The sequence below is a fragment of the Columba livia genome, chromosome 19 (assembly GCF_036013475.1).
Source record: "Columba livia isolate bColLiv1 breed racing homer chromosome 19, bColLiv1.pat.W.v2, whole genome shotgun sequence".
NCBI classification, from domain to species: Eukaryota; Metazoa; Chordata; class Aves; order Columbiformes; family Columbidae; genus Columba; species Columba livia.
In genome coordinates this window covers 7,868,503-7,893,274 of record NC_088620.1, presented here as the reverse complement: position 1 = coordinate 7,893,274, position 24,772 = coordinate 7,868,503, and the positions used below count along the sequence as shown (strand labels likewise).

At 44.7% G+C, this 24,772-nt stretch overlaps 1 protein-coding gene across 3 annotated transcripts in view; it reads left to right on the top strand.

Annotated features, from left to right (window-relative positions):
- The window catches only part of PAPPA (pappalysin 1), a 174,609-nt gene that overhangs the window by 74,816 nt on the left and 75,021 nt on the right, over positions 1–24,772 (top strand). For all 3 annotated transcript variants that reach the window (XM_065035947.1, XM_065035946.1, XM_005498388.4), the window contains exons 8-9: positions 13,484–13,612; positions 15,160–15,251. In XM_065035947.1, coding sequence (XP_064892019.1) covers positions 13,484–13,612; positions 15,160–15,251 — 221 coding nt within the window. The remainder of the gene's footprint in view (positions 1–13,483; positions 13,613–15,159; positions 15,252–24,772) is intronic.

Here is a 24,772-nt window from a genome sequence, read left to right as displayed (position 1 = left end):
TCTGACTTTTCTCTAGAAGTAATGTGTGAGATGGTCACGATGGTGAATGTGGTAAATGTTTTGCCATTGTAGCGCTTTTACACTCATGTCACTGCCGTTGGAAAGCAATCGTTGCTCTTGCATTCGTGTGTAGCAGGTGCTGATTTGTTAAGAGCTCAGTGAGAACAGAGTGCCCACAAGGAGAAGCTCTCCTGAGCACGTCACTGGTGCAGTTGGGTGTCAGTCCCATGGGGACAGTTAGGTGTGAGCAGCCCGTGTTCCCCATTACACTCTCAGGAGCCACATTTGCGAGCGGCGAGCAGCCGGGTGTGCTGGCGCGATTGGTGCTCACCCCTCGGGCAGGCCAAGCTGAGACACGCTGAGGTTGGCTTTAGAAAGTTGTCAGAATAACTGGAAAAGTTTCTTAGAAACGGAAATTTTCCCATCCTTTCTGACACAAACTTTGTACGGAACTTGCAGACTTCATGGACAGTGATGGATCAGGTCATCTTTGTGGTGTTAACCTGTAGACTATTTCTAGACAAAGGCGTTGACTGAGCCTCAGAAAGAATCCCAACATGAAGCCCTGGTATGAGTTTTGGTTTTGCACAGTGGAGCATCACTGAGAAGCAAGTATGCTGTCCTGTGATCTATTCATCTGAGCCATTCCTACTTAGCTTTAGTGCCTAAGTGACACCTAGAGATACTGCATTCAAAAAGAGAAACTGAGAGAAAAACCTGCATTTTCTCATGTAGGGAATATATTTTTCTTCTCAATTTTGGCTATTTTACACCCACATTCTATGGCTAAACTTTTCACATTGCTTGGTAATGGTTGGAGGGGACTGGTTGTCATACGTATGCATTGTTATTTAAGTGAATATAATATTTTAAAATATTTTGTTAGAGTCATAAGCTTATAAATTTGATGCCATTTACTGTGTTATAACTCCACACCGGAGGTGGTGGAGTACAGATCTCACTAGGGCTTCGTGGAGTGATTGCAGAGCGACTGAGAAATCATCATCATTAAGATTACAGGTAATTGGAGGGGTGCTGTGGCATTGCTCGTGGGTCCTTAGTGTTCCATGTACTTTATCCAAAGTAATTATTTGCTTCAAAATTTGCATTATTGTTGCAATGGCCATTGTTACTGGTATCGAATCAGAAGGCTGTAGATAAGTGACTTGTCAGAAACACCAGGTGAAGAGAAGTTGAAGGAGATGGAAAATAATTCTTAGTCTGGATGTATATGAAATTTTGGTAAATTCCCACAAATATGAAGAAGCAGAGAGGCTGGAGAATCAGCAGTGGCTCTTCATAATGAGCAATAATTCATTACAGGCAATTATTGGTGTGCCTTTTAGCCCCTGAACTTAATAGGAAGACTGCATTTACATGACACAAGCCTGGCTGAACACAGGACTGGAAAAACATGAATATCACAATGATGATATGTAAACCTAAGTCCCTGCTGAATGCAACAGTAAAATTTCACGGCAACATCTGTCCTTATTATGGCATTCCTTCCTTCAACTTGAAGATCTATTTCTCTATTTTCTGAAGGTCTACCAGCCAGAGGAATGTATGATCTGAAGCAGCTGAAATGAATTGCCAAATCCATCTGTCATGGAGATAATTAACACCATATTTCCACCCAAACAAGATACAGATCGCCGGGTGGATGTTCTCCCAACACCAAAAGCTGAAGTCCATATTATCACCATCTTCTGCTTCCCCCTGCTCCACAGTTACCATGCCAAACTCCTCTTGATAAGCCAGGAAATACTGGGGAGTATCTGAGATAGGACTGAAATGTGAAGAAAGAACTTTACGTGCCCAGATTTATTTGCAAGAGCTGCTAGGTTGTCCGTGCGATATTGGCATGCTACACATCTGGATTCCCAAAAGGCTTTAGAAATGCATATGGTGTTCCAGATGTTCTTGTACACGAATACTTACCCAACAACCCTGGAAATGCCTTGCCTTGATGCGTGTGAGAACATCATATGCTTCTTTTTTGTGGATACATCCCACTTACAGTTCACAGTTGTATTACAATTGAATAAAAACAACCAACTCCTTCTTTTCTTCTCACCTGCAGTGAAGAGCTCCCAGCTGATTCTGAATTTCTTGATCCTACACGCATAACATTGTCTTATACCAACATATGCACCGTTTTGAGACATCCCATCCTGTAAATTAGTAGTTTCTACATTAGAACTCTGTCCTTCTCTGCATTGACTGAGTCTGTTTACCAATTCTGTGCTGTCTGCAGATACTTGGACTTTTGATGTTCGGATCTTTATTTGTGGGAAATGTTTGTTGGTTAACCTCAAAGTGATAACTGAAAGAGAAACTTTGATTTCCATCCAAATTTCTCTTTCGATCCAACCTATTAACAGCTACTAGAAGCACAAAATTGTGTCATCTCTCGTTGAGTCCCTAAGTGTTTGATTCCTGCTCTCACTCCTCGCAGCACCAGGGACCTGCCATTAGTAAGAGCATTTGTTCTCTAGTCTTCATCTAGGTTTCTTTCCTATAATTACACAATTCTCCGTACTATTTCTCTCTAGTAATATATTAGAGATCCCTATCTGTATCCATATGAAAGTTTACAGCTCATCTCTAGTAAAAACACTTTTTACCAAGCTTCAACATGAGCAGATTTACTCTTATTCATGCTTTCTTGCTCATTCCTAAGAGCTTCCCTGTCATTAGTTTGTGATGCTGCATGGACAAAACTATTTTGAGCTTTCCCATGAAGCAAATCACCCTTCTGTCCCACCGGGTTTCTCTTACCCCTGTAATTTCCCATTTCAGGTACAGTTCTAGCACTAGTAGTTCTTGCATAGTTCTTCATCCAGAGTCTTTGCATTAAGGAATAAATGTTTCGGTTGTTCCTCTCTGACCCTGGTTTCCCAGATGGATTGGTGACCGTGCTCTCACTGCCTAAAGCCCCTGCATGTCCGTGAAGAGCTTTGAGTGTATCGTAGCTGTCACTGGTCGGTTTTGGCAAAGCCGGAGTTGGGCAGAGGCGCTGGTGATGTGCTAGCAAGCGCCATCCATCTTCACGCCTTTCCCACCTTCACATCTTTCACCGGGGAGATGTCACAAACCCAAGCCTGACAGGGTTCAAGAAGCGATTCAACAATGTCCTCAGACACATGGTGTGAATTTTGGGGTATACGCAGGGACGGGAGTTAGACTCAGTGATCCTTGTTGGTTCCTTCCAGCTCAGGACATTCTATGTTCTTTGTTTCATCACAATAAGATACCTACCCAGAACTTGAATCACCTCTCCAAGGCCCTCTCCAGCCTTGGCTGCATTGTCAGCTCGTATTGACTGCTCTGTTTCTGCTTAATGAACCTGGAAATTTCCCCTGAAAGAACAGAAAAATCCAGGACAATTTGCTGCCGCACACCTTCCCTTCTAACAGCGGGAAACTGGTTGCTGGCTCATCTGACCCTAGCAGAGGTGAAGTGCTGGTAGGAAGGAGACTCCTTCACCCAAGAGCGTCTTCTCCACCAACATCCCCCTTGGGTAAGTCCTTTCCTTTCCTAAAGACTGTGGCCTCACCTCTGGCTTGCATGGCAGCGGGGATGGCTAATTGTGCTCCCTGTGCCAGACAGGAGTGTGAATCCCTGCTCTACACTGAGGGCTTGGTGAGCCAGGATGAGGAAAATTGCTTCTTTTCCATCTACTGTTCTTGCATCTCGCCTTCACATATGTTGTGCCACTAAATACTGAGGTAGTGCTTGTTATTATTTATAGCTGCCAGTAGCATGCCGGGCGTTTTGCAGAAGAAATATGCCAGGTGCCTTCTTTCAAAGAGCTCACAATTAAATGTTAGAGGCTAGCAGTGCTGCCGCTCTCGGGGATTGCACATCTCCACTTGGCTGATAGGACTTGACAGCTGGAAGCCACATTCTGATGGCTTTCCTTCTTTCTTGCTTTCTTCATTAAAGGTGCCAAGTTATCTTTGCGAGAGAATAAAACCTGCTTCCTGACCCCACACACAGAACAGATAGAGCAATTTTTTCCCTTACCACCCTCTGCCAAATTGCCTTAGCCCTGCCCTGGAGAAGAGAAAGAACAATTTGACAGTCTGTGCCCATTCAGAAGGCAGCTTTTCTGCTAAGCCTGTGCAAAGACGCCATTTGGTGCCAGCTGTGGTGATAGATTTGTGATTCTTCGCTGTTGCGGTTTCTTATGTAACGCTGTAACTAAAGCTGGCACTTGACAAAATCTGTAGCTCCTGTTCTGGCTCAGCCGGGTATGATGCAAGACTAAGGTAGTAAGGGTGGGTTTAAATCTTTAGAGTTCTGTCATCCTGAGATAGTGCAGCCCAGGGGAATTTTTCAGCCTGGGTTTATCTTTGAAGGGTGGGATGGCTCCAAGTGACCCCCAATGGCCTCTTTCAAAGAAATAACTTGAGAGTGTAGGAAGAGCCAGAAAGGAGGGACTGTCCCATTTGGGGAACGATGCTTGGCTTTGGGATCAGCTCTGCTCCAGCTAGGGACTCCCCAAGGACCGTGAATTCGCATCTCCAACGTGGCAATGGAGGTAACTGAGAGATCAGAAATGTAGACTACAACTTAGCCATATGCAAGTGTCCCTGAAAAAGTGAACATTAACATCTGTCCTATTATTAACCAAATAGATACTATTAGGCATTGATATATTTAATCGCTCCCAGCCAGCGTGGAATTTGAACTTGTGACCTAGAAGTAGTAGCAGAGTTTTCAGCTGCAGGATAAAAAAAAAGAATGAAGGTCAAATGGGACTTTTCCTGCTGGGCAAAATAATTTATTGCAGGTGAAACAGTCTCAGATATGTGGTAAATTAGGCTGTGCATTATCTCATGGATAATAATTTCTCTCTGATGTTTGCCTTCTTGTGCGCATCTTTATTTGGGGCTCTAAACAATATAAGAAGCACCAGAAATCTCCCAGGAATAACAAATGCATTTTCTTTGCTTGATTGAGGAAAGAAATATTGGACAGACATGTGTTATGCAACAATTTAAAAATAACTCTCTTGTAAAACTTGGAGTGAGCCTCAAATACCGCAGAAGGAGCAGAAATGTGTTACCTACCTTTTTATCAGCTGTGTCAGCCAGTACAGCTTTTTTCAGCTACTTTTACTGAACTATTGGCCTGATCATTTCCTGGGCATTTTATTTGAATATCTTTTCCTAGGTAATAAATTCCACGTTTTGTTAAATTTGGAACTACGCTCAAACAGGCAAGGATTTGAAAGCAACACTACAGTAAGACTAAAATACCTGTGCTGTCCTTAATACCTTGTTGAATACAGCGACAGACAAGACAGAAGCCTTTAAGTGGATCATTGCATGGGATGCAATACACTGAGCACCCATCATGGGATCGCTCCACCCAAACTTGATCTTAGTCTTTCTGGCCAGGATCTTCCTGAATACATAATGATGTTTGGTATCCCCATGCTGGTGCCCCAATTCCAGGAAATTCCTGGAACTTTTTGCAATAGAAGGGGCAAAGTGGAAATAAAGCTTGTTCTTCTGTCTGCTAATTGTACCACACGGAGGGTGTCTGCAGTTGGGCACCCCAAAATATGAGCCACCACTAAAAGTACTGGCCTTGAGAGCTCAGTTCAGTAAACCAGATCATTTATTCACAGTGGTACAGATTTCTTTTTGAAAGGTAAGACCAGTTGCAGATGTAATGACAACAGAGGAAATTAGCTCATGATGGGATTTTAGAAAGAGGTTAGTGGAAATATGTTCAGTAATGTTCATTTATTAAACCATTAAAGATCCCACTGGAGACCAGCTAGTAGGATTTCTCATAATCTGAAGCGGCTTAAAGCAAAACACAGAGCCCCTAAGGAGGGAAATGACAAAATGTTCCTTTGGAATAGTCACCTCACCTCCTCTCCGCTGTCTCTGTGCTCTGCTATCTGGCGTGCGTGAGAGCACATACATCTCTCATGCATATGCACACATACCTATAGGCTCCCCCAGGGGCGCCATGGCCCCCGCACCCTTACCCTGCACAGCAGAATTTTGTCGAGGAGGGATGGGAGACATGAAACCAGAGAAAACTGCAAACATCTGTATTCGCTTGGGGCCCAATCTAAGCCCCCCTGAAAACGCACGTAATAACTTCCACCGGCTTCAGGAGCCTTTGGATCAGGCACTGCGAGCGTCTGCTCCCATGGCTGTGTTTACCATTTTGGTGGGATTACATGGAAACAGGAGGGTATTAAGTTCTGAAAATCAGGTCGTGGCTCATGCCTGTTGAAAGGAAATCCTAGAGGTCAGGTCTGGATTCAGAGAAGCTGAAGAACGTTATTCCACGAAGTTGATGACCCTAAATTGGGAAGAGCCTTCTGCTTGTGGGGAGGGCCAAGCCTGACAAAGAGGACAGGAGCCATTCCCAGCCCCACAATGAATAATCGACATGCAGAAGCTGAGGGATGGTTGTTGGGTTCCCAGACCCTGTGAGGGGTTTGCACCAGGTGTTTCTCCTGCAGCGTGGTCTGAACCAGCACTGAACTGGGGTGGGTGCTGCTCCTGACAGTCCTGCATGGAGAAGCCACAGCACAACTGGGATGTTGTTAAGGCTGAGGGTAATCAGGCTGTGCTCAACCAGAGGCACGATGCAACAGGCAAGGGGTCACCAGTGACGGTGATGGCCTTTAAGGCAATTAACCTGTCCTAACCTGCCTGCCAGCCACATTACTGTTTTCTCCCTGCCGCGCCAGTACACCAGAGCTTTGTCCTCAGGTGGTGGATACTGGCACCACTGCCTTGAAATCTATAGAAAAGCGCTGGCTTCCACTGGTTGGAAGCAGAACTTTCTGCATTTTGTGTCCCAGATCTTTCCTTCCTCAGTTGAAACAGAAAAACCTTCCCTCCTGTGGCGCCCACATCTGAACATCATGTTGAGAAGTGTTCCTGTCTCAGCTTCGGGTCTGATCGCAGCGGTGAAGAAGCAAATGCAACAGATTTTCCTCCTCCTTCCCTGCTTCTAATAGCAACCAGGTGCTCTGACACTTAACCTGTGTGCTGCTGTGAAATTGCCTCTCTAGTGCCAACACCCATGTGAGGCCCTGGGCCTCTAAGATTTACTTTATCCCAGGATTTGTAACCCAATCTCATTTAAATCCTCCATTTATTTCATCCACCTTAAAAATTCATAATTTTTCTTGTTGTTGTTGTTTAAACATGAAAGTAGAAAATGTCTCTTGACATTTAATTTTTTTCTTTTGAGAAGAAACAAGAAATAACTTTAAGGTCTTGGCTGCAAACTTTGTTCTTTATTAAATGTGCTACTGTGTTTTAAATTGGTACCAGGGCAAATATTTGGACGATTATATCAAAGTCTTCTGGAGTTAATCAACTGCATATATATCTGTATGTTTGCTACTTAAAAACCTTCTGGTTCTTGCACAAAGGACAGAAAAGAGTGGTCTGTGTGGAAAAAACAAGTGGTTAAAACCAAAAGTGTTTAAGGTCCTAAACAGGACCTGGGTTTCAGAGAAGAGGTCCAGGGCATTTTGAGCTGGTCCAAGAAGCAAATGCACACTTTTGCAACTTGGAGGAACAGATGAGCAGCTGGAGTTGCAGTGGTTTAAACCTGGAGTATTTTGCTGAGGTCTCTAAGGTTACTTGAAATTTACACCAGCGTGAGTGAGAGCAGAGCTGTAGACTGATGTCCTGGTTTGATTTCATGGTGATTATGAGAGTTGATTGTGACTTTGATTCGCAGAAGTATTTTGTGGAGCAAAGGATATTTTCCTTTTCCTAATAGATTGGATCCCTCAGCCTTTGATATCAGTCTCATACACACGGGGTCTCCAAGCTACTGTGTGGTTGGTTCAGGTGTGACTAGAGATACCTTCATCATATGATCAGGAGCAAAACACAAGCCTTGGGCATCATCTTGATGCCACATGGGGAGACTCTGGGCTTCAGATAGCAGAACAATCTCATGGTCCAAAACATACCCCATCAAGTATTCAGCTGAGATAATCTATCTGTTCAGGTTGTTGGCTGCCCTGTTGATCTTCCTTAGAAATATCCCGTTCAGGTCGAAGCTGGGTTTGGGAGCAAAAATCCACTGTCCAGTCCCCACTCCCCCATCCAGCCCATGAGCATTCATTTAATACTTTAACCACCCTACTTTGATTTGTCTGTAAAAAAACCCAAATAATAAAAAAAGGCAGAGGGCACAGAGCAAACCCCCTGCCCCAGCTGGGACCTAACTCGTCATGGATAGAGAGGAAACCCTCTCTGGGGCTGCTTCCTTGGCATTTATGACTCCTGAATCAGCTCAGTCTCTGAGAGAGGCAGGAGACTTGTTTTGCACCTGCCATGTCGCTGGGCTTATCCAAACAGAGCTTGGACCGCAGCTGGAAAAACAGCCCATTGCAAGAGCTCCGTTTTTTTGATGTCTTTGTTTTGTGTACAGCATCCCATCCCTCCTCTCTCCTGACTGCAGAGCCCAGCAGGAATTCTCTTCATTATCTTCTGCCGTGCTTCTCATGCCATTTTTATTAAAAAGAAGGACAGGCAAGGCAAGAGAGAGCATGTGCGAGAGAGGGGATGAAAGAAGAAAACAATCATACGTGTACGGTCAATGACAATGTAGGAAAGCAGATGTGCGTTGGGGAGCAAATCTATTTGGGTTGTCCTAAAGCAACCTAATCTCCTATGTTACTCTTTATCAGTTGCTTTTGGAGCACCTGAGGATGGAATAGCCTGCAAACACTGCAGTAGCATTGCCGAGAGGGAAAACCCAGCGTGGTTTAATGACCCACACTCTAAGCACCAATGAAGAGAGCAGTGTCGGCTCCTCAGGTCTAGAAACACTGAGCCCTGGATCAGTGCCCAGGACTGGGAGGCTCTAAACACGTCTGAGTGCTGCGGTGCTTCTTCCCTGAGTTTGTGGATATTTGGAGTATTTCAGGACCTCTGTTTATGACACTGGGATTTTTGGTGGCTGCGAACAGCCTTCGGAGCTCCAGGTTGCAGAGGATGGGACAGGACATGGCAGAGACCTTCTGTGTGTGGTTGTACTGAGTCCACCTTGAGCAGCTGATCCAAAGCATTGCAACAAGTGAAGATGTGGCATCACTGCTATTTGCTGCCAGCAGATCTCTTGTTTTCCTCCTTACTAGGGAAGAAGAAAAAGAGATAAGGTGACAGTGTTAGAGGGAAATGGGGGTGTCGCTGGCAGATCAGGGCTCATTCTGGGCCGTGGAGACCTGTCCAGGAAAACATCTTCTGGCTATTTAAGGTCAAATAAAGATGGGTCCTTCATGAAGATACTTGAGGTGCAGAATTTGCCTGTTTCACATGACACTGTTTCTCATAGCCATAATTTAATTGGGGATGCCTAAGAGCCTGTCATCTTGTCCTTAAATAACAGAATTGTATCTGCTTTCATTGTTTTCTGGCCATTTTTGTTTTCATAGGGCAGAAGCTGGGATCAGCCTTAAGGATATTTTCAATTTTGTTGGAAACAAGTCTTTGCTGTACAAAACCCCTCACTACTGTTATTTGTAGTAGGAAAAACATGTACGCCATTATAGCAGAGAGAAAGGTGTGGGATGTTTGCTTTCACTGCATCCTGAGTCCTGGCACTCGAGGATATGCGTGTTGCTCTGCAAATTCAGTGATCCTTTAAACCCACCTTGGTCTGAGTAGAAAACTACATCCCAGAGGTATAATTTTTCCCATAAGTTTTACACGAATGCCCAGATTGAAAGCAGAGGGTCCCTTGCCTGGGGGACACAGCCAGGTTAACTCAACTGCCCAGCCTCCCCAGGAAAAACAGGAAAAGAATTAGAGGGGTTTATATTTCTGACCCTGGATCCATCACTCGTCACAGCAGACAGGAGAGTTGCCCTCATGGTATTTCACACGGCACGTCCTAATTCCCCCTCTAAGCAGAGGGCTTGAGTCATTGCTTTTTAATAAGACGGCCTCCCCACGAGCGGAAGCTGCAGCGATCAATGCGGCTTACTCAGTTCTCGAAAAGGTCATTAAAAGACCATAGATATAAATTTAAAAGGGTGTTTGTTCACATCCTTAATGTTAAAGATGTTCTTCTCTCTCACTTCCTTAAGTAGCGTCGTACGAAGCCGCCGTGTGTCGGACCTGCCTGACAGCAGAGCCTGTTCTCTCTGTTATTGTGCCATCAGCTCCCAGGAAGGCAGGAGAGAAAATAAATGGTCAAAAATCACACTTTTATCACCACTTGGAGCAGAGCTTGTCTTGCTGACATCTCCAGATACAGTCTGTAATATCGACCTTGGTGCCCTATGACTATGTAGGACAGAATACATTTGTTATTATTTTTTCCCCTTTGTTCCTGCATTCCTTCCTCCCTCCCTCACTAGGGTACTGGATTATTGCCTGAAGTATTGCACAGATTATCCCTTTAGCAGCTATATTTTTCCAAACTGTGGGTACAGTGAGGGAATGCTAAAGCTCTCAGTTTCTGCCGATGTGATATATTTAACAGTTCAGAAGGATTTAAGTGTTTCAGGTTCCAGTTGCTGAGATGTGAAATGCCACAGCCAACTCAATCAGGTTTTTGCCACTAGTTGCATCAGGCCAGGGTGAGCTGGAAGCAGGTGGCTTTTCTGGTGCTTCAGTCCAGGCACATCTCCAGCTCTGATTGCATGATGCTGGAGGGCACCTCTAGGGCTCATGGGGTATCATGAGCATAAATAATTTAATACCTTTTTTGTACCCAAACCATCTAAAAATAATAGACACCAGGCTGTGCAAATACCTAAATATATGTGGAATGAGTCAGGTCTTTTGTTCACCTTCTTTTTTTGAGGAAAAAATAGCCTTTTTTGGGCATCACTAAACTATAATAATCATTTGCCTGTTACGATACATTTCTCCAAGAGATTTCCATTTTGGAGCAACAGGCTGCCGTTGGAAATCTCCCGTTGGCAGCATGTAGCAGGTGACACGATCAGACCAAATCCCACTGACACCCATGCCTGCAGCATCCTCCCCCGAAATTTTTTCATCCATAATCCATACAATTAAATAGACCAGATTTCTCCCCACCTATTAACGTTCGTTTCCAATTTTCTGTCTTATTCACCCACGTACACATCAATCTCCCATCATCTAATAACCCACAAGCACCCTATTCTCTCCTGTGCTTAATTTAGCACTGTCTTCTTCCATTATGTTCTGCCAACTTCCCGCCCTGTACACAAACAAACGTGAACCTCTCCTGTGTTCCGTTTGTGTGCACACACAAGCGAATGCAAACACTCCCACGTACCAGGACCGGGTTGCAGAAGCACAATTTGAGCCGCATGCCTCCCGTCACCTCTGGGTATCGGTGGAAATCACACCAACAAAATCAGAATCTGAAAACTACCCTTTCACACTCACGCGTGTGATCTCAGTGCATCAGAAAGCAGCGTGGATTTATTTATTGTGTAGCTGTTATAGCTGCCCGAACTGTTCATTTGTTAACAGGCTTTTCTAAGAACTGAACCTCTTTTTTTGTGGTTAGCAGATCCCTGGTGATAAAATCCACATTTCTGCAAGTATATTTGGTAATCTTAAATATTTTACAAATGGTTTTGAGAAAGAACTTGAGAAATAACTGCTCTTTAATAGTCAAAGCTTGCCTCTACTTTCATTTCATCAGTATATATCAGAAACTTCCCGTCTTAATAAGTGGATTTATCCGGGAGTGAAATGTGGAGTAAACCCACAGTATTATAAGTCAGTGTGTGTTTGGCCACTGAAGTTAGTTTCTGTATTTTTTTATACAGTTGTTTTAAACAGGTCCCAAGGGCAGAAGTTTGGAATTTTTCCCTTTGATTGAATAAACACGTGTACCAATATCTGGGTCGATGTCTCCCCAATCCATAGACGAATTAAGACAGTGTTTGTTCTACCTGAATCCTCAAATTTAGCTAAAGGGAGCTACGGACTATTGGAGATAGGAATTGGGTGAAGAAACAATGAAAAAGCCGGTTGTGTTTTCATTCCACTGAGTGTTGCTCCCCATTTCAAGTTCGGTACCAAAGAACCAAATCCCAGCGCTGTTCACGTGTGATTCTTTCCATGGTAGTTAATCTGCAGCCATAGTATCCATGAGCAACAGCTTTGTTGTAAAATATAAAATGTGATATTGGAGTTTAAGTCATGCTTGTTAATTTAATGAATGTTGTAAGGAGATACTTATTTAATGAACATGAAGATTTCAGTTACTGAAAGCCTTTGATATCTACTTCAGTGGCTTGGTTGCTCTGTGTAGTAGATATATCTCTTCGTAGTACACACTTCATTAATACACGCTTTTTGATCAAGTTCCTGTGACAAAAAGACTCATATGTTACTGTCAGTAATTGCGGCAATATGAGCATAGTAAGGAGAGGACTGGCATAGTTTAGGAAAGAGCTGGGTTGTGTTATGGGCTCTGCAATTAGCCTGATTGATGACTTAGAGCAAATCATTTTGCCTTTGCCACTCCATGGATTTACAAATAGGCACAATGAGGATAATGGTAATGAGTTTGTTTGTGGAACGTTTTGAGTTCTGATAATGTAAAAGACATTGTAAAAGTGCTAAATATTTATATTAGGCTTTATATTATTTCTTTATTGCATATAAAAATAATTCCCCGTTTACAGATGCACGGGATTTATGTAATTATGGCTTTGCATAAATATGTAAGTTTGCTAATTCTTTCTGCGAATATTTTGATCCTAATACCCTGATGCAGTGCTGTGGTGTGGATCATATATTTCATCCCCTCCTGGAGAGGAAGAAACCTTTTAAACTTTGTTTTAATACCCCTGTGCAGAGTGGAGAACTTATTTATCTATCCCTGAAACATCCTCAGTCCAATTCTGTCTTAAATCAATAGGCAAATTCCCACTGGCTCCAGCTGCAGTTAGATTGAGCTCAGGGTTGTTGAGGAAGTAATCAGCATTTGCAGGATATTTTAAGTTGCTTAAATGAACTGTGCCTCAGACTTGCAGGTAACGCCTTCCCTGCCGTGGAGGGACGGGAGCAGAAGGGCTGGGAGGTGAAGCTCAGGGCTGGTTTCTTGACCACTGCAGTGCCACTAACTGGGGATGACGCTGTCACCGATTCCCCCTGCACGTGGGCAGGATCGATACCCTGCCATGGTGTCAGTGCGATGCGACCTCTGCAGCAGGTAGACATGCAAGCAGCAACACTCTAAACTGCAGGATTTTCACCCAAAATAGTTTAGCTGTCGAAGTCAAGAGTTGCGCCTATTTCGTAGCGGTGTGTAAACCAAGCATGGACGTAGATAGTGCTGATTGAACTCACAAGAAACAGACACCCAACCAAAAATTAATCCTGTGGGAACAAGGTAGGAATATTCTGAGGACCTGAATTAACTAAAACTTTTTTTTTTTTTGGCAGCCAAGCCCCATTTCAGCACCTCCTTCTCTGCCCTTTGCTGCTACCAATCACTTAATATTCCTTTTGTCTTGCAGGGAGCTGAGCGATAGGACCACGTACACATACCAGGTCGTCGTCATTTCTGGGATGGAGGAGAGCGAGCCTTCCCCCGCGCTTGTGTATATCTCTGGAAGTGGATACTGTGGAGACGGGATTATCCAAATGTAAGTCTGGAGCGAACAAACAGATAAATCCAGGCACATCTACTCAGCCAGAATCTAAGACTAGAAAGGAATTGATGACCTCTCCTTAGTTTAGGCCAGCTCTCATCTGTAGATAATGACTCATGTGCTTGATGATTACCAGGATGATGACATTTAATTGGAACTTAGGCCCTGCTATCCTGGCACCAGTAGATACAGACAGAGATACAGATAATGGAGTCCAGACAGCAGGATCAATATGAAAGCACTCTATGTGCTGTTTATGCTGTTTGTTCGTGTATCCATGTCTTTATATGTGTATACAACATTTCCTATATGGACCTGAAGTAAGTGCTGATGCTGTCCTTACACATGAAGTCCCACATGCCTGGCAGCTGGTGGGCCAGGTAAAAGCTCTGCCATGGGGTGGGACACGTTCCTGGTGCAGCCTCTTGTTTGATCAACCACAAGAGTTGGGATGCATTTGGAGGTGGTAGATTTGGCCTCTGAGGGACAGTGCTGGGAATTGCATGTTCTCAGTCGGCTCCTCCTCCTCTCTGGCTGCCAAGCCCCAGACCACTGAAAATGGAAAACAATCGTTTACAACTATGTTAGAGTTTATTCTTCTACTATGTTGGCCCTTAAGGCCACCTGCTTCAAAGCTTCCTGGCATTAGATAATTTAATTATTTAAACGATGGAAGTAACAACAAGCAAGTGCTTAATCCAGCCAGTATTATTTTCTTGAAATAATGCTGATCAGCAATCCTATAGTACAACTCTGTCAGATGACATACCTGGCAGCAAGGATTTGCAAGATAAGGCCCAACAGGCAGGGAAGTCAAAGAGAACAATCAATCGACATACGAATCCAGGGCAGTCTTGAAGAGGAAGGTGGAGAAAGACAGATTAATTTGCTTTCCATAACTTTTCTCCTACTGTTATGTTTGCACGTTCCTCAAACATCACTTGTGGCTTTGCAGCAGGCGTTGAACAATAGCCGAGCTGCCCCAGGAGCGAGCAGGAACCAGACTGTGTCACAGCCTGGTTGGTTGTGGCCCCACTCGCAGCTGTGGCAGCCCCTTTCTCATCTGGTTTGCACTCTCCCACCCATACGCTGCTGCAGCCGACCCTGTCCCCGACACCTTGGGGCTGCTCTCCTCCCAGTGCTGTCACCTGGAACAGCCCAGCACCAGCCTTAGAGCCTTGTTGTTCCCATGCTGGGGTCACAGGCAGGCCCTTTGAGATTTAATACGAAGTGTTGCAGAGATTCCCGTTCTCCCCGCCTGCTGAGTTGCAGCCACAGCAGCTATGGAGGAAGTTGCTCATATCCTCACCAGAGAACAGCGAGTGGTGTCCACATGTGCAGGAACAGAGTGGCCAGGCAAGCGTGTGAACCAGGAATGGTGAAAGTCAGGGCTGGAGGAGAAAGAGAGAAATACTTTAAGGGTTGTCACGCAAAGCTGCTATGCTGGATTTCAGGGCTTTAGGGTTCTGCAGAGGGATTGCAGTGATTGTCGGGATGATGCCATCTGACTCCTTTTTTGCATGTGTGTGCCCTGCCTACAGAGACTTGGGGGAAGAATGCGACGATATGAATAAGATCAATGGTGATGGCTGCTCCCTATTCTGCTTGCAGGAGTTATCCTTTCATTGCGTGGGTAAGTCGGGCTCCCAGCCGTTCCACTCATGGTGGGCAACAGCTCTGTGCAGAAGGCAAGGGAAAAAAATCAACAGTATTTTCAGCGTTTCCAGCTGAAGAGTTGTCATGGAAGAGAGAAAAAAAGGTGGAATTTGTAGGTTTGAAAGGCGAACATATCTTCCCAGCTTCTGGTCATTTTGATGGGAAATTGGTTCTGCTGGCTTTGAAACAGCCCAGGACTTAGGGCTAAGTCAGCCATTGTGGGACTGATCCAAAGCCCATTGAAGTCAGTGGGTGGTTTTCCACTGGCTTCAATAGGCTTTAGATCTGGCTACGTGAGAAGACATGAACTGATTTTTTTTCTGGTAAACAGGAGGAGGAGTGAAAGGGGAAGGGGCTGAGACCAGAAGCAGGTCCAGCTGAGGTCACACCTCCTTTGAGTTGCAAATCAATATCTGAGGATCAAAGGTCTGGCTAATCCCCTTTTTCAGAGGTGAAAACTACTTAATCAGATTTCATTTGCAAGCCTGGTTTGTTCTGATTAGCAAAACCTCTAAGCACAATGGCCGGAAGATGCTCAAGCTATCGGGGATAGCAGGGCTGCGGTTGTGAGCTTTACATATTTATTAAACTCTCTAGGAATGCTGGGGGCAGAGGAGGGAAATGGAGACCAATTTAGGCTGTACCTTGTGTGGGGCATTATGGGATTACATTTTCCAAACAGGGCTTGGTGAGGTCTGGGGAAGGATTGAACGCGTAGAGCTTCTGACACCAAAGTTAATGTTTATAAAGGGTCAGCTTTTTCTCAAGAGATTTTATGAGATTCCTTATCTGGAGTGACCAAGCAAATACTCTGTCCCATCTTGTGATCCCATGCCTTCAGCTCAGGGCATCAGTCCTAGGCAGATAATATAATGTTGGAAAGACCGAAATTTGCTCTTTTGGGGAAACAGACAATTATCTCTTGTGCCTGGAGCAACATCTCAAGGACCTCACAGGCACCACGTATCCCTTGGGTGGTAAGCTGGGGACTGCTTGTCTCGTCATAATGCACATTTTTACTTCAGCATCCCATGCTGCAGGACTTGAGGTCTAATTTGGTGAGGTACTTATTTACATATTTACGCATGTAAATTGCTCTATTGAAATCTGAGAGTATTTATGGTTGAGGCTAATTGTGACTATTGGTGGTCTTGAAATTACGTTTGCATTTCAAGTAACTTGCTGCCTTAGAGCCTCAAGCACTGAAAGATATTAGTCATAATATTTTGAAAGTGAGATAAACACTTACGCAAACGTTTTGGGCTCTCCAAAAGTCAGGCCTAGCATGAGGCTGGTTCCAGCAAAGGTTTGAGCTTAAGCTGTAAGGTCACGTCTGTACTGCCCTGCTCGGCAGCAGGTCTGAGCTCCTTGGTCCTGGTCCGTGCTTTGACCACATCCCAGCTTTACGTTAGGACGTGACCCAGGTCCTTTCCGGTGTACAACCCAAGACACTGGACTGTGTGGGCTTGACAGGAGCTGCATCATGCTCTGAGGATTAATAAATCCTCAGATGGGAGCAATGGTGGGTGTCCCAAGCATCGGACACACAGCGATGTCCTGCCAGAGAGTGCGGGAACCTGCTTTGTGCTTCTGCATGTGTTCATCTCCAGAAACAGCAACAGGACTGGTTAGGAGTGTGGAAAAAAACCTGTCTGACAGCAATATGATCAGAAAATGAAGCAGCTAAAACATACAGATTTTTTTCTACACCATTACAGAGGAAGTGATTTTGTTTTCCGATTTGCTCATGTTGAAAAGCTCAGGGAAATTCCAGCCTTAAAATATTTTGGTTTTCACGGGATTTGGTAGGTTGTGGTTTTGAAAGGGTCCTGGACTACAAAAGCGAATGAAATTGTTTGTGAAATACAGACTATGAGGAATCACCTAGGTGTGTCAAATTGACTGAATCAATGGAAAGGTGCGTGGATCCAGATCTTTCAGGTGTCTTGTTGTGTGGCTGTGCAATTGTGGTGGTGAAGGTCTCAGTGTCCATGCAGTTGCTGGTGTTTTGGGGCAAACGCTGCCTGTAATAAGTCTCTAGGAAAGGTTCAGAGAAGGTAAGACCTGTGGAACAACAGGTCCTTTTGGCTTTTATGAGTGCTGGACCACCATGGATTAGAACATCAAGAGCTAGGGAGAAACTGCTGGCTGATCTTGCAGACAGAGGAATGGTGCTGATTTACATTCTGTTTTAACCTAACTTGAGGAGCTGGACTTGATGATCCTTGTGGGTCCCTTTCAACTCAGGACATTCTATGATTCTGTGAACATATCAAGTATTAAAATCTCACCAGAAAACATCAAGATGTTGGGAAAGCGAGTGGCTGTACCTATTATGTAATAAAGAATAATTAAAAAGAGCAGAAACTCAGCATTCTCCACAATCTAATACTATCAGGCTGGATGGGTGTTTTCTTGGAAAATACAGAATGCTTGGGTCCCTGTTTGAATAGCACAAAAAAAATAAGTGTAATTTATTTCTCCATTTACGAGGCTAACACATGTTAGAATCCTGTAGGACAACAAGTAATTATTTCAGACAGTGTTATTTTTGCAGTGATGTTCTTGTTGCATTATGTAGCTTTTCAGAGCCTCAGGAATTGCTCCTCTTCACCAAAGAATTCAGCGAGCCTCAAACACATGTTCAGAGGTTTTGTTGAATCGGGGGCCTCAGGGTTTGATCTTGCAAATGTTTCCTTCCAGGCGTGTTTCTGAACCACCACCAGGCATTCTCTAGACTTCAGCAAACCTAACCACAACAGCGAACGCAACGCTTGCACAAATTGTCTGCAGGATTGGGTCCCACGTGGCTGAAAATCATCACTAAATCATGTTTTGTTTGCAAAGGCTGAAGGGGCGTCATTGGGGAGATTCCGTAGCAGGAGGTTCGATGGCAAAGCCCAAGCAGGATTCCTCCTTTCAAAGCAGAGACTGCGCGAGTCCCCTCGCTTGGTAGAAGAGAAATACAACCGACCCCGCAAACGCCATTGAGCTTTAGATTTAGAGTGTGAATCACAGAATAATTCAGGTTGTAAAGAGGTTCTGGAGGTCTCTGGTGCAAGGAAGGCCAACTTCAAAGTTAGATCTAGCTTCAAATTTGGAGTGTGTCGCTCAGGGTCACGTCCAGCTGTGTTGTGGATGTCTCCAAGGATGGAGGCAGCCTGTTTGCATGTGTCCCTCTACCTCTCTTGCTCCCTTTGCCTTTTAGGATCATGACGTTTATGGGGTTTGTTGTTTGTTTGTTGGGGTGGGGGGGGGGGTTGTTTCTTTTTTTTTAATTGATCCAACTTCCCTTTGAATAAACGGCACAAAGCTCTCAAGACACTTTGCGCTAGTGCCTGTAATAAAATTAGCCTTTTTGTTTTCCCCCTTTCTCCTTGGTTTTGTTTTCCCTCCTCCTTTCCTCTCTAATCAGATAACGGTGGATCAATCTGCTCTGCGGCAGGAGGGGTGCGGGGGAAGGAAGGAGGGAGGCAGGGAAGAAAACTGTGTGGTCTCACTGTCAGGCTGTCCTGGCCTTCTCTGAACACAAAGCCGAGTAACAGAAAGCAGATAAGATTAATAGTGTTTTCTTCCTACAACATGCCGAAGAGCGACAGTGAGATTAATTAATTAATTAATGCAAGCATCTGGCAGCGCTCCTTTTCTAAGTTCTGCGGTACACTCACCCTTCCCCATCCTGAAATTTATCATCTCTGCTCTTTTTTCTCCTGTTTTCTCCCCCCGTTGCGTAGCAGATTTTGCATATTTTATCTCCTCCACACGGAACTTGGTCCCGCGGGGAAAGTTTCACCCCGCTTTTTGATTTGTAGGAGACAAGCGAATCAAAGTCGTGTCTGTTGTGACTGATGCGCTCACTCCTACCTCTTGGCTGCTTTTCTTTCACCTTGCTCTTGGTTACTCCCGGGATAACCGATTTGTGTGATTGCTGTGGATCTCAGCCAAGTTCAAACCAACGTGTCCTGTGTAAAACAAGCCCCAGCCCTAAGAGTTATGATTTGCAGTTGTGGGAACACAGAGCTTTTTAGCACTTGATCCATTCCCACCGGAGCGTTGAGAAATGGGTGTCTAACAAGCAGCTGAGCACCTTGTCCTTGGTGTGCACTCTCCCACACACAAACAGCACACACATGCATCTAGATATATGTGCGGACATTGAAAAAGAGCGCCGCTTTCATTTGCATTCCTTTTGTTGAGTGTGATGTGCATTATGCATTGATTTAGTTCGCCAGTGCTGAAGAAAGAGAAGGATATAATAAAAAAGATGCAGAGATCAATAAAAAAGAAGGGAGGGGGAGAGAAAGTAATATGAAAAGAGATGAGTAAAGACTGATAGATACGTTGGAACACAGCTGGGAAGTAGCTTGAGAACTTCTATCTACCCTTAAGTTTGCCTGGTAATTTATGGGGTTTTTCAGTCACATCTTATTGGCGTTATTATTGCTATACTTCATCTCCTTTGCTTACAAGGGACTCTTCACTAAAGCCTTTTTATGGCAAAACAGGGCAGTGCTTCTGCCAACTTCCACCTCTGAGTGATCCCACTGAAGACGGTGAACGTTTCAGGTTAGACACATGTCTCTGTGGTTTGTTGGATCAGGGCCTCAGGGACGTAAAACAGAAAGAAAAGACACAGAGTGGAGGAAAAGAGAAAAAATATAGCCATGTCTTGACTTTACCCCCAATCTCTGACATGCTCGAAGCATTAGCCGCCAGTGGTTGTTCAGGGAGAAGTATGATTTTGATTTGACAATCATCCTTAAACACCTTTTCTTTTGCTTCTGCTTGCCCTCAAATGTTTTATTTTTGCTACCTTACAAATCCGGATCTGTCCTTCTCCTCCTCAGAGGCCTCTCCCTCCAGCTGTGAGCCTTACCTTTGTGGGAGCTCTATCCTTTACCTCTTCCATTATCCATAAATTAAGCATAGCACTTTCCCCTAATCTTATTGTTTGGCGGGCTGCATTGCATTCAGGGAAATGATTAATATTCATGAGCTTGCTATCTCTGTTTGGTGCATAATCCTCTAGGGAAATTGCAGTGTTAAATGAGTGACACAAACCTAATTTTATATGTCTTTTCTTTCCTTTCTTTCTTTTTCCTTTTTTTTCCCCGTTCTGACAGAGGAGTAATGTGCTTAAAATAAATTGATGGATGACCATCCATATTCATTGTGGGCATGCTTTGAGAGCGCACCTCGCTCCCATCCTCTCCCCCCGCCTCCGCCTCACACCCCTGCACAGGAGCACAGCTTTGACTGCCGAAACCGCGGCCCCACACAGCAGCTAATGGTGATTTCGCCTTCTTTCACGAGTATTAAATAGGCCTTGGCTGACCCTGCCAAGGGCTTTCAGGAGAACAACAGCACGGGAGAAACTGAGCCACCTTGCAAGAGAAACTCGGCATCTCACAGGGCATCAATGAGACTAAAGCATTGACCGAGGAGCTTGGGAAAGAGTATTGCTGTTGATAAAGAAGCTGAGGTTCTATAGCAGAATTTCATAGCGAATAGCAATGAATTTACTGACTGGGGCTATTCAGATATTTGTGTGAATCTTTCAGCTTGAGGCAAATACTTTGAAGCTGAGTGTTTCCTGCAGCTCATGGGAGTGTGGCTACATGTTCTAAAATGTCTAAGCACTCACTTGGCAAGTTAGTAATCACAGCATCATCATGAAGTCTCTTTAAGTGACTTTCAGACTGTTATCATTAATAGTGCAGTCTTAGCAGGGCCAGCTGAGCCACAGAGCAGAGCGAGGAGGCATCTCAGGCAGCAAAATATAAAGGAGAGATTCTTTATTGTGGGGGAGAATGTGGGCTGGAGTGGTGTTTGCCTGCATTTTTCCCTAGGCCAGTGACTCCAGCCCAGCTCAATCCAGCTTTGGTTTTTAGGACACAGCTACAATGAAAGCCCAACAGAAGAATTATTCTTTTCCCTGTTGCATCCCTCATGTATTACTCTCTGTGGATCAGAGAGGCTTCCACAGCTGGTCATGCTTCCCTCCTTAGAGCATCCTCCGTGACTCAACAGCAACTTGCTGTGCTTAAGGGCTGAGGCCAAGAACAAGACCTTCCTTTGCAATAACATCCAATCAGATGCACAAATGAGCAGTTGATTTGTCTTGGTGAATGGCAACATGGGTTTTTTTCTCTTGGGCTCCTTCCCAGCCGCTGAAGCCCATGGACCAGGTGTCAAGAAGGGCCACGCTAGCCAGCCTTCTTGTGGTGGTAGCAGTTGCTGCCTTGTGTGACAGAAGCCTCAAGATTTTCAGTCGAACAGCCTCCAAGTTCAGCTGATAAATATGTGTAAGTCTGAGGAAATATCAAAATGTTCTCAGCACCACTTTTCTGATTTGTCCAACCACCCAGGAAGGGAAACAAGATTAGGTGGGAAGAGGACGCACGTTGTAGTGCTTTTAGAAGATGCCTGGTTGCTCAGGGTTGGGGGAAGGCCACCCTGGCTCCTGTTGGCAAGCTGTAGAGCAGATGAGGTCTTACTACCACTGCCAGCAATGGAAAATATCCTTTCGCTTAAGTGACAAAGGCTCGTGTTCTTGGAGGTGAAATATCAAATTTCAGTGCCGGGCTCTGCGAGAGAGTTGTAATTGTATCTGTCTGCAGCACGCAGATCAATTGCATAATTATTGCGCTCCGACTGCTATATCATAGCCATGAGCCGAGTCACAGCAGACAAAGGACAAGCCCAGGAATGTATTTCCATGAAACAGCTGAATTACCAGGGAGCCATGCTCCGCAAATGCATTACGCCTGCCTGCTTGGATCAGGAGATGCTCAGACACAATTGCCATGTTGTACAGAAAATAAGCCTCCTGTGAGGCCCCTGGATGTTCCGCAGCAGATTGCAACACCCGCGTTGCCTTCATTTCCAAGGTGTCTGTTTTATTTCATTGAAGGAAAATGTCACAATTTATTGATATGCAACTTTATTCAGAAAGGTCTGCCCAAGGCTCTGTGTAATGGTTTTCCTCTTTGCAAATCAGAACATCCAGGAAGGAAAATAACTCTCTCCAATATTTTACTGTAGCAGGAAATATCTCTGTCTCTGGCTTCTTCAATATTAAAGAAGAGATTAGCAGATATCCTGGAGTGGGGCCATGTTATTCACTCTCTTCCCACTGAAGCCAAAGGTGAAACTCCCATAGAAATAAATGGAGCAGGTTCTGCGATCGCTCAGCCGCCGGGTTCATGTGATCTGCAGTGGAATTATTTCTCCTTTTGTGATAGAAACCTCTGGATACAGTTCTTCTCATCTGTGAACATAAACACTAGTGCTGGTGATGCCGATGAAGTGACACGGGTGGTAAAATCCCACTCCTGCAGTAGTTGCTGACTTCAGTGAGCCTGTGATGTGGCCTTTGCCGTGTCCGAGAAGACCTGCACGCCCCGGATTGACCTTTCAGGGGTTAAAATGCAAAGCTCGCTCTGTTCCAAGAATTTGTTACTCTGACACAATGCTTCTGCATTTTTGTCCCCCCTTTTTTCTTTTTCTCAGACAAATAGTTATGTGGCATGAGGACTTGTTACGGTTGGAAACATCCCTAAGTAAACAGCTGAGCTTAAAAATACTCTTTTATTTTTTTGTCTGGCCTTTAGAAAAAAATAGTAGTTATTGCACAAAAGAAGACTAAGCTGATGCTGGTCACTGCATTCTGGCTGAAAACAGGAAGCTGCCCTGAGTGTCTGTCCCCAGCACTTTGACCATGCGGCTTAGACATTAAAAGCCTCATCGAGTATGTGCCCTGTGCTATGAATTGGATCTCTTGATCTCTTTTTTTGCCTATCACAGATAAGTGTATATCCTGCATGTCTGCTTCCTGGTCTGTGCCAGACTTTATTCATTTTGCTGGTGATTTTCTAGCCTCGCTTTGCACAGGTGACTATAATGGGGACTTACCTGCTCGTCCAGACCTGGTCTGGCAGGTGCCTTCCCAGTGCTCTCTAAATCTTACCTTGTACATCGTTTCATTTCTGAACCCCAGAGAAGTGGGTTGTATTTCAATAGAAAAGGCTGCCTTTTACAACATTGCTTGGACAGCTTGAGAAGCAAGGAGAAATGGAGTTTAAATCATCTTCTGATGCAACACACAAGAGCTCCAAGGTCATTCTGGATCTTGAAGCCCAGCTGCAAGTCAGCAGCCAGGGCTTGCCGATCTGTTTCCCCAATAAATCCTCCATCTCCCAGGTTGACGGCTGTCATGGAGTGTTCAGGGATTCCCAGATGACACCGAAATCTTTGCTGAACAGGAGACTGCCTTTTCCCAAGGGCAAGAGAGGGACTTCGGTTTGGCCACAATGTTTTTTTGTGCCTTCAGTAGGAAGTTTGTCAGGGGAAAGGAGCTCAGACTCCTTGAATGAATACGTGTTCCCTGAGTTCAGCTTGGGATCCTTTAGCATCTGTTGTCAATCCCCCAGAGATGCTGGCTCATGCTGCCAGGTGCTGTGCCTGCAGACATTTTACTGTTCTAGATTTAAGCTGGATTTCCAGGCAACTGATTTTTAATTTCTTAAAGTCATTTTTCCCTGAGGACAAATAGAATTTCCTTCGTGTTCCCTTTCTCCATATCTCCTTTGAATCAGATTCAACTTCGAAGTGAGAAGTCCATGGTGTTGATGAACGTGGTCCCTGATGCAGGCCATACATGACCAATACATCACTATGACCTTCACCAGGCCTTGGGAGCCTATAGACTTCTATGGACACAAAAGCTAGTTCATATTCCCAAGGCCCTGAGTGCATTTCATGTCACAGTAGTTGAAAAGAGAATGCAAAAGGCATTTTGCACCATTATGGAAATAAAGATGTTAGCGACTGCTTCCTAGAAATACACCACCCTGACACTGCCCTCCCCAGCTTCGAGCCTGTAGAACTGAGCTGTGTTCACACCACTGCGGAAAGCGAAGCAGCCTGTTAGTTTTTATTTTGTGAGGGCAATCGTAGGAAGAAACAATCTGGTTGTTCTTCACTTTGCTCATGTAAATGTAAAACTCAATGTGTAGCCTACCAAGCATGCAAGACCGCAGTAAGAATCAGGAGCCAGAGCTGGTGCCCAGTACCTGGGGAAGGAAGAGCCTCTGAGTCTTTTTGGCAGCCCGCTCAGCGATGCACCACATTTGGCTGTTGTAGATTGGATGCCCTTGTCAGTCCACTCACCACTGTCTGTGAAGGATTTTTAAAATTCCACTTTTTTGCCATTACTCAGAACTAGAAAGCTCATGGGGAGGAAGGGTCTCCCTCTCTTCTCACCAACGCTTCCCTCAAAGCCTTGCATGCTTCAGGATGGTGTGACAGCAGTAGGACTTACAACCCCAGCTTTCTATTAAGGAAGATCTGTAAAGCCACTTTCCCCCATGTTTTTCAAAGCACACAAAAGCGAGCGGGTACGTAATCTCTCAGCCTTTGTGTTCAGAGTCATCCCGCGCTCTGTTGGAGGGCAAGAGCGCAGCGACTCTCCAGGAGCAGCACGAAGGGCTCATGACA